The following is an 11,068-nucleotide window of genomic DNA, read 5'->3' as shown; positions in this document are numbered from 1 at the left end:
TGGACTCATGTGTCAATCAACGTAATCACGCGGGATTTACAGAGGTTTACTTCACGTGAGGTAAAGGAAGTAGACGTCGCTGCACGTCATTGGATGTCAATCCGTCTCGTGACGGTTTAACAACCAAGTTCAATACTCAGTGGTTAGTTCATTGTGAATCATTTTGTACGTAATTTGAGCTTTTTTCCAATATTTCATTAGTTAATTACAAAAATACAAATTTATGTGACATGGTTGTGAAGTGAATCACTGATGAGGAGAAAATCTGAAGAAGTATAAAGCGACATTTTATGGGTAAAAAGCTATGTTGATCCATTGAAGACGTTTAAAAGGACAGTTGGGAATAACATTCTTCCTTGACTCTTTATCTACTGGCATCTTGAAAACAATTCGAATTTGATGCAAATCCAAGTCCCTATATTAGCTTACTTGTGCATAGTGAGATATGAAAAGCATCACCTAAAAAAGTGCAACAAAACATAAGGCTATCTTATTACCGTCCCTACAGGCATCACGACTTCTCCCATAATTACGGCTGAATATATTAATGGTAATATAATAAAACCCAATGGATTTGAGATATGAAGAAAGTTTTATTAAAAATCGATACAATAAATAAATAATTAGCTATTTATAATAGAAATAGTTTTTATTCATTATTAGAGCGAATACTTTCTTAATTAAGCCATCAATAATATCATTTATCATGGCAAACAGAAAATGCCACCACTATTTCTATAGCCCTTGCCAGCCCCCTATACAGATATTTTGGACATGTAGGCCTTTTTGCACGCTTATTTCAGGGGTGTCTTTTCTAAGTTTAAATTCTCTTATATGACTTGAAAGTTGCATAAACTCACACTACATATGGTTACAACAGAAAGTTCATAGTGAAGATAGCATTACATATAACATAAACAATACGTGGTTATATGGTAAGTTAACTGTGTTCAGTATTGTACATGACTTGTTCCCCTTTGTACTTTTGTCTATGTTTCTTATACCAGCCGTTGTGTTAAATATCAATGAGAATCTTTCAACTAACAGATTTCTTGCTTGACATCATCATGATTGATATTCATATTGACGCCTGCTAACATTTGGCACATGTACATTGGTATGAGCGAAAATCAATCAATGTAAAAACATAATTGCATTGCTGGCAACGTAATGTGATATGAGTGTGACAGGTTATCTCCGAAAAAAAAATTACCACGCCGATACGACAATTAAAAAAAGCCCACAAATTTTAGGGTACAATGTTATATACACTTTCAAGGTCACTCTGTCTGTTTAATATCTTTGACTAAATTCCTCTCTAACACGAGACTACAAAGCACATATTGTGTATTGAATGAAGAAGTATATTATATTAAGTTAATTAAGCGAGGTGTATAAAGGTATATTCAGTACAGTGGTGTAACCTATTTTCGTGGATATAAGGATTCAACACCGAATTTCGTCAAAGTCAAAAAAACGAAAAAAAAATTTTATGTCTTAGATGTTTCCTCAGATATTCTACAAAATAATTAAAATTGGTTTATTTCGATTTTCTTTATGAATCCTTCACTTTGCGTCACCTATTTTCGTGTATAATGTTTGATCTATAAATAAGTCGAGAAAAACACGTTGTATGGATACCGGGTGGTATAATTAACCTCTCTTGGTATTTATCTTTAATATCAATTCATTATAACTAGTGACAATTCCTTCAAAGAACCACGATTTTAAAAAATAAATAGTGACTGACAAAATAAGATACGTAGCATGATTTATTGCTAAAAGTCACTGAAACAACATAAGAATATGGTCCACTTTGTGTTTCATAGAAATTTTCTGCTGACATGGAATCCGTTAGTTGATCATGTGACTTCATTTGTTGGAATATATTCTAGCAGACGACACTTGGAATTCCGATTACCGCTTGGGATTATAAGGAAATTCGGCCGATAAAAAATGGTGACGTTTGGTAATAAGTGAAATCCGCCATTTTGTATTTGTCAAAGTATACATTAATACATTTTACCTTACTTGAAACTACTGGATTCATTCTACTAGCTGATATTGAACAGAAAACCCATGTTTATCAAAACAAGCTAATGCGGAGGTCGCGCAAGGTCGCTCATGTAAATTATTAATCCTTTCCGGAAATCCACGAATAATAGGTTTCCACGAAATTAGGTTACTTGACTGTATAATCTATATACGTATTAATTGACTATCACGTCATATATTAACCTCAAAATAACCCAATATGTTCATATAAAATAATAGAGAACTTTCTCATCAACTCGAAAACATGGACTTTTGATTGCAATCTGAAAAGCCACTTTTGATTTCTACAATATACTTTAAACTCGGATGCATCCAAAGATAATGCAACGATTCCAAGAACTATAGAAGTATTTTCTAGGTTTGACAGATGTGTTGTATAGAGAATGTTGATAATCTATGCGTGCATTAAAAAAAGAAATATTAATGCTAATTTGTCACGTACATGATGATTTGGAAATCCATATATTGGTCTCATATTACATCTACCTGAGCTGACCTCGGCCTCCTTCCATCAATAATTAATAAGAACAATATTCAGATGGCTGCCAGCAGGATTTCTGTGTAAAAAGAATCGATGATTTATTATGTTCATGAATACGTTTAAACAGTTTTACAGTTTTCTAACTGATCTATGTCATTGCCTATTCCAGTTTAATCTGATCTAATAAATACATGACGTTGAAGAAAGTTTATTTATCATTCAGTCCCAGCATTAGAACGGGTGAATAATAGTTGCAAAGGCAATAATCAAAGTATCCCCTTCACTCATTTCTTGTTTAAGTCACTATTTAGATAACTATTGCTAACGCCGTTGCAAGGGTAAAAAGTGGCAACAAGAGAGAGCATGAAATGAACACTCCACAGGACAGTATTTGAAAACTCTTGCAATCGAAAGACTCGATACTGAGTATGAGTTGTAAATGGCATGTCGACCTGTATCAGATATAGATACAACCTGGTGCTATATAATCAATATCAAAGAGAATATGATGAATATAAGAATTAATTAGAATAATTATCATTGTGAATAATGTTTATCATACACGTCATCATTCTGACAGTTTGTTTGATTTTGCACATCAAAGAAAATCCACATATATGCCTAACCAACAACTAATATATAGGGATACAATTGTTTTCAGCATCTCATTTCTCAACTTATGACAGCATGCAAAATAAGTCTACCGTTCTTCGATTTTCAACTGCAGAAGGATCTCCGTGGCGTACAACTACAAACGACAAAAAGATAAACCGAGGTTGATAATTTAAAGGTGCAATAAACTATATATTATGAGCATATGTATCATATACAAATCATTATTCAGTAATATATAGAAAATACCGTTCAATACCAACAGCAATTGGGCTAGTTTATTCCCATTGTGTCGGCCTACAAGAGAAATTACTTCATGGTAAACGAAGATGATTGTCGCATATTTTAAAAAGGACTTAAATGACAACCTTGTTTGTAGGTTGTTCAAACTAAAGCCAATTACTATGTAACGACGAGTTATTATTCTATATAATTTAAGATCAGAACAGATGGAAAATACCCAACAGTTCCAGATCACCTATTCCAATTTCTAAATGAAGTGAGAATGAACTATTCATGCACTCAATCTTTAAAAAAGGACAATCATTATGAGGCAAATAATATTTACATTGACGTTTCCATAACGGGCTCACTATCATGTCAACAGGAGGGATACGAATTACATAAATTATGAATAATCAAATAATGCATGTTAATTTTCTATTATTTTATCTATAAAACTATGCATGCATGTGCAATTGTCGAATGAACTGAAATGCGTTTACTTTTGCATAAAAAGTCCTTTGATCTCTATTTGATCGTATACCGTAAATAAAGGATCAAATATAGTCTCTTAGCTTGCACGAACAGATTCGAGGTTGAGATACAGGCATGGGACAATGGAAGCTGGATAGGATGCACTCGATGTTTTAGAGGTCTACAACTAGTGTAGTTGTCTAGTCTCAGTCTGTAATCCTACAGGTTAAGATGTGCTTGTTTTAGCATCAAAATCAATGATTGAACTCTACACTGTCTGCTTCTGTACTAGGTAGGCTACTCAAATAACACAAGAACCATGCAGCTATAGGTTAATTAGATTAATATTTCTACCTGTATACATTCTCAAAAAGCTAATTATGACTCTTGATAAAAAGGGCCCTGATAAAGATTTATTGGCAATATTGGTATGTTACACAACAGATTGCGATTTTGTCTGCATGTCTCCACTTATTTCATATTTTGTCCACCTTTCTCGTTCTCTTACTATTAGATTACGTCTCGCCTCTACAAACAGGTTTAATGATTCCACAGACTAATTCTGTGGTAAGGACCAGTTCACACATATCATATTTATGGCATTTCTTTATGAGCTTGAACAATATTATACATTACATTTGACATTGTTTTTTGAAATTGTTTTTCCACATTGAATTTGCAGAGAAATTGATCACTAACCTTAATATTTTCTTGTACGATTTCATCTTTTAAAGAAACTAAATCTAAGAATATTTTTGCCTGCAATTTCAAGTTTCAACTATTGACATTATCAAGTGTCATCTTTTTTAAAAGAGAATTAGTAAAAAATGGTATATAGCGTACATTTTACAAGGTGAATTGAACACAATGACAATGAATTAAATGGAATGTGATATTTTGATAGCTGTTATATTACACGCTATTCCATGTCAATCTTGAGGTGATTACCAGAAAGCAGAGATCTTAGGTCGAACAATGGTGTCCTACAACGCTTTCCTTCTTACCATCCATAATTCCAGTAAATTTAAAAAACAAATTCAAAATTAAACGTTTCGAACCTATCTTCAGACATACTGCAAACATTATGCTAGCAAACCAGAATTTCTCTATATAGTGGTATGTTCAGAGACCTAGTGGAAGTTTCTCTACTTCCTCCGGGTAGACAAAGCATTATAATAACGGCTTCTGTGGTCCTGAAGATCTTAACTCGATAATTGAATCAAAATAGAAATTATAATGCATATAACGTGCATTATAATAACAGGGCCGTTTCTTCTCCCCACCCCCCATAAAAGATGCTGGCCCGGCTTTGCCCCCCGCACTCACACTTTCATATTTTTTACCATTTTACATATAAAAGAATGGTCTGTCCATGATGAAAACACTTGCTTGACATCTTGTCTTAGCCGTCATATATTTTGCGGTTTCTGCAGAAATAAATTGGTTTTGCTTTTGCTGACAACTAGCTCAAAAGTTACGCTTCAGTAAAGAAAGCGGAAAGTGTTTTGAAAAGACAAATATCAGAAGTCATCACTATGCAGCTGCAGTGAACAACCAATGCAGAGTTGAAAGGTGGAACAGTAATTTTGAAGCAGTCATGTATCAGTGGATAGCAATAAAATGAACTAAGGGTTTAAAATCATAAGTTCTGCTTATCACTTTGGTTTTCCAACTATTTCAAATCAGGTGCGCCTATCTAGCAATGCATCAGATTATCCCAGATGCATTCCTTGCAATCCTGATTGCTCTCAGTCGCAAGATCGATATTGAAGTCACTTCACACTAAAATTTAAAAGAGAAGTCCATTTGTTTCCATATCGGCCTTCCGACCTGCATAACTTTCAGTGTGAAACCGGGTTGATAAATTCAAAGGTATGTTCTCGGCCTGTAACTCATAGATTCCCTACAGATGAGTTAGTGTCAATTGGTAATGGTATGTTCTAGTTGTTGAGCCTACTATTCTAACACACACAAACACACACCTTCGCGTTCATGAAAAGAGTACACAATATAGATCAACGTAATGTACATATTTTACTTTGTACTTACATGTATTATCATTGATCATACATTGAATACTGGTGAAAAATCAAAATTTTCTCCAAACCACAAAATGACACGTGACATAAAACTTAACTAACATCAAAGATTTGATCAAATATTCAATTAAACTCATCAACAACATTCTTTGTCGTCGTTAAAAATTTATCTGAATTCAGAATCCACTGACCCGTAGATCGAAGAACAGTCTAATTTCTTGTTCGCAGTCATTCGAGTAAAAAGCTCTAACAATTACCAGAGCTAAAGTTTCATTCACAACCCAAGTCCCACCCCTAGAGTCTCATCAACCAATGATATGTTAGAATTTATCACGTGCTACTGTAGAGATACAATAGAGCTCTAACACGCGGTGAATATAACCAGGGCAATACGTGAATCATTTCTCTATGTTATACTTGTTTTTACTTTATTATTAAACACAGTGTTATACAGGCTTTTTACTCTTAAATAAATATATACAAATACACGTGGATGTTTGTATTCATACGCATTAATCCCGATTCTTCGGCGGATTAATACTACATGGTGATGACAAAGTGATGTGCTCGGAGTGAGAGATAGTAGAAATGTTGATGGTGAATAAATAATGGAATGGAGAGAAGAAATATAAATACTGCAATGTTTTGGAAATGTTTATTGTGAGCCATGTACGATTAAAGAGGTTGATTTCGTATTTTATTCTGTCTGTAGCAGGAATCACCATGTTAGCAATATATGCTTTAGTGTTTACGTGGTCCTCTTCAGTGGGCTTCCCAGACTTTCCTCGTAATGAGGATTCCATATATATCAGAGGGAAACCCCCGGACGAAACTGGCACTGATGTCCGAAACTTTCAACGACACAACAGAGTGCTACAATTTTCCAATTCTGGTGATTTGGATTATAAAAATGCATTAAAGTTTGCTCCAAGTGAAACTAATAGTGACAGTGTCAAACAAAGTGATATATACGTAGATGATTATTATAATAAAAATATAGATATTTCAAACAACGAGAATGTTAATATCAACGATGGGGGTGGGGTAGATTCATCATTAACTCAAATCAAACCTACTATGAGTAGAAAACTTCCACAAGCCTTAATTATTGGAGTAAAGAAGGGTGGCACGAGGGCCCTATTGGAGTTTTTAAGGATTCATCCTAATGTCAGGGCTCCTGGACCCGAACCTCATTTCTTTGATAAACATTATAATAAAGGATTAGATTGGTACAGGTAAGAAGTGAAATTTTCTTCACAGATCTATATAAATATAATACATACATGCAATGTTCTAGACATCACACTGTATACATTGACGTACGATAAACTTTTATCGTAAAAAAAATATAAGTTACGATCAATGATCATTTACAGCACAATTGTATGTATAGTTTGCAATCCATATCATTAATTCACAATGATACAGCATAGAACTTACAACACATAAGACATCAACATACATGCTCAAAGGTTCACACTGTCACATACTTATCAATATAAGTAGTTATCAAACCAAGCAAAGCCACGTTTGTACACAAAATACTATTCGTAGTAACGTAATTAAAACCTTTTGAAATTGACAAATCTGCTCAGTTGAGGAACACGATTTATCATAGCGATAATAGCGTTTAATCATAGAGATAATATGCTGGTAAATGTAATATTTTATACAAAAATACACTGGTAATGAATGACAGTATTTCTTGTATATCTTCGAACATTGGTCAATATGATCACATTTGGCAGAATATGATAATAATGTATTACTAATTTTGCGTTGTTCCGTTTCATATCATTTGTAAAGTCAATGGCTTTTTCTTCGCCACCTATAGGTTAGCTGTTGCTAATGTCATCTCAACTGCAACTCAACACAATCAATGACAAATCAATTGAACATTACAAACAATACGTTACATTACATTTTTATCATATAATCAAAGTTAGTAATCAATCTATTGCCTTCATTCAATTTCAAATATTCATTTACTTGAAACATATCGATTTTGAAGAACTTGAATTGAAATACGACTACAAAAAATGTTAGTTTATCAGTAAGGGTTTGTTTCATTCTTCTCTTTCTTAGTTTTATTCACTTCGAATTCTATTCGTATCAAGAGCTTATTTTGTAAAAGTGCCGACACTACTGGTTTACCGTTTATAACATCAAAGTCAGAAATAAGGTTGCTGGGTGAGTCGAGGATTTAAATATTATCGTGTATAAGAAGTTATCGAAATATATTGCTAGAGTCTGCTCACATTGATATAATCTATACACTACATTAATTCTACTATATGAGCTCTACTCTGTTGTCTATATACATGACTGATGATTTACGAGTAGAGGCCGATGTTCTTTTACTACAATTTTTGTTTGTGCTCATAGTTGTATTATTTCTTGCACTTAGGTAGGGATTGAGCCCATATTATGAGCCGACTCTTTGAAGTGCATGTATTGAGTGGGATTTCGCACGGATCATGTTCCATGCACATGTATTATGATCAAACAGTTTAGTGCCAGTATATCGCCACTCTAGTACTAGAGAAAGCAATTTTAATGGTATTTTCCAGGCACCTTACTGTTGTGATGTTAAACAAAGGACTATCTAAAAAAAATAGTCGATTAGAATTGTATAATTTGTAGCTTGAAACTATAGGTGGGATCTCCGAGGATAAGAAACATCAATAGCTGAAACCCCAGTTAAATGATGGAACAAACACTGCAATATCTAATGATCGTGAGCTCTTTAACTGGTGACAATATTTGTAATTCTTTAGTCTATCTGTATTAATATCAAAACATATTTATTCATTCATATATCTATATAATATTACCAATGTAATGAAATAGGTAAAATATATAGTACGGACACAAATAAAGCTCAATCAAAAATAGACTCATAACAATACATAACCCCACAACAACTAGTACGTTTTGACAAAGAAATGAAATTAATAGGTTTATAGGTTTGTTTTGACTTTGAGGATATATGTTTTCATTCGTGAGTAAAAATCTAAGGGTGGCCATTGAATATATAGTCATTACAAAATCTAAACTGAAACTGATAATCCATAAACAGTCACATTATAAATGAACTGAAGGCCAGAGAGTAAATCTGGATAAACATTAATTTTTGTGAAAACTTAAGGACACTTGTAGTACCATAGTATCATCGCAAGCTATAAGTTGCATCTTTAATTGCTTAATGTTCATTTATTCCAAAATTTACATTTTCCGGCGATCAGTGCATTGAAGCTTTAAGAATTCTAAAAACAATGACTGTCTTGAGAATTTATTTTGTTCATTCAAATGCTAGATATAGAATATATGTTGATACACCCAGTTGACTATCAAACTTCAATTAAATTTTTAACCCCACAATACAGAGTGCATTTTATCGGAAATATGAAAGAGACTTGAGAAAGAAAAACACGGCGTCAGGTTGGTTGATGGAAACTTTTGTTTTAAATTCATTCCAGAAAGTCTTTAATGCCTGTTTGATAGTTTACAGGTTGCTTTTTAAAAAGGTAAGTTTTATGTATAGTTGAAATGTAAAAACAAAATATACAACATTTGTTAGAATTGAGATATACTTACAAATATGACTATCGTTTTTTATGCATTTAAAAAACACGAAGAACGGAGACGTCGGTTCCATCCAAACGACCCTATATTGCCACGACCGTTTGGAATTGAAAAGTAGTAGTCTTATTCCACTACCAATGCAAATATGCACTATTGCGTACTGACTGGAGCTCTCGGTCTTTATCTGTGGTATATGAAGCAGATATTATGAATTGTTTTCTGGTTCAAATATAAACCTAACCAGCCCTATATTACAGTGGTATATAAGTATTTAATATGGAATGTTATCTGACATGTCAATCAAATTACCTTCCTATTCTATAAATATACTATTTTATAATAATAAACCTTTAATAATAATGAAACTTCAATAACATTACTCAATAATCATTCTTGGCAATGGCAAGAAGGTTGTTAGACCAATGTTCAGGGTCACATCAGGTGTTCGGAAAGGGTAACCATGAAATTATATTCTCGATTGTATTAAAACCCACAAGCAAAACGTCTGGAATATTTAATAACAATATCAGCATATTACTAGCTCATAAAAAATTCTTTCTAACCAAGATAATATAATTATGTCTTGGCTGAACATTTATACAGCCAGAATTTCCACACATAGTTTCATTTGAAGTGAAAGGGCGTCATAGACAGGATTCTTTCTCGGTCCTTCTGCAAAGTCATCAATGTGAGCTTCTTTGTCCCAAAATGACGGTGTTGAGATGCATTTAATTTCATCAATGTATTGCGTCTATGTGTGTAATTTAAAACATCTTCAGTAGCTATTAGAAGATATTTTATCTATAATATTTTCCTGTAATCTACGAAAAAACATTAATTTTCAAACAAATCTGTCTGTAGTATATAATTTCAGATATTTTCTGTATATTAAATATAATTCTATATCGATTACTACGACAGGGAAAATGAGCAGAAGTCATCAGAATATACAGGCTCGTCTGCTGCTCTCTAATTATAATCAGACATATATAGTAATTCGGCGGGAACGTATATGGTATATTGACGGGAAACTGTAGGAGTTATATCTGTATAATGAAGTTAGATCAAAGGAGGCCGACTTGTTAATCAATAACATTGTGATACATTACTGATTAATAAAATATATCATTCTCTTATACGTCTAATTTTAGTCATTCGCTCCCTTCAGTAACAGACGTACAATGTTCGGTCTCAATATATCAAAAAGACTTGTTTTGTTTTGAAGGCATGGTTTGTCAAGATAAAAGACAGTTATAGAGTAGGGAAATTGATATGGATGGATTTATGGGCGTAATGTAGCCATCATTCCTTTGAGTTTTTATATAACAATAACTTGCTGCAACCCACGACAGTTGAAAATCGAAAAATGAGTAGGCTAATGCTGCTGTCCTCGCATAAGTTCCCTCATTGCACACTGCATGTCGTCGCCGCCTTCATTGGCCTATAGCCTAGATGCAATTAGGACATAAAATTCCAGTCATTTCATTTCATTTTTGATTTTGAACAACAGTATAATTATATTGTAGAGCTGTTTCAACATCAGATTGCGGTTTATCACTGCTTACTTCATTTTGATATGATTCGACCTATTAACCTTCTC

The 11,068-nt window shown here is 33.2% G+C and overlaps 1 protein-coding gene across 1 annotated transcript; it reads left to right on the top strand.

The window, feature by feature from the left end:
* Positions 1–6,534: 6,534 nt before the first annotated feature.
* On the top strand, positions 6,535–10,505 carry LOTGIDRAFT_154557 (hypothetical protein; the record flags this gene model as incomplete). Its single annotated transcript, XM_009063773.1, has 2 exons — positions 6,535–7,118; positions 10,343–10,505. 2 exons carry the CDS (start codon positions 6,535–6,537, stop codon positions 10,503–10,505), a joined length of 747 nt encoding a protein of 248 aa, XP_009062021.1.
* Between the last annotated feature and the right edge of the window lie 563 nt (positions 10,506–11,068).

Source organism: Lottia gigantea (assembly GCF_000327385.1).
Source record: "Lottia gigantea unplaced genomic scaffold LOTGIsca_6, whole genome shotgun sequence".
In the NCBI taxonomy this organism is placed as follows: Eukaryota; Metazoa; Mollusca; class Gastropoda; family Lottiidae; genus Lottia; species Lottia gigantea.
The sequence above is the reverse complement of the archived record's forward strand: the minus strand, read 5'-3'. Positions and strand labels throughout refer to the sequence as shown.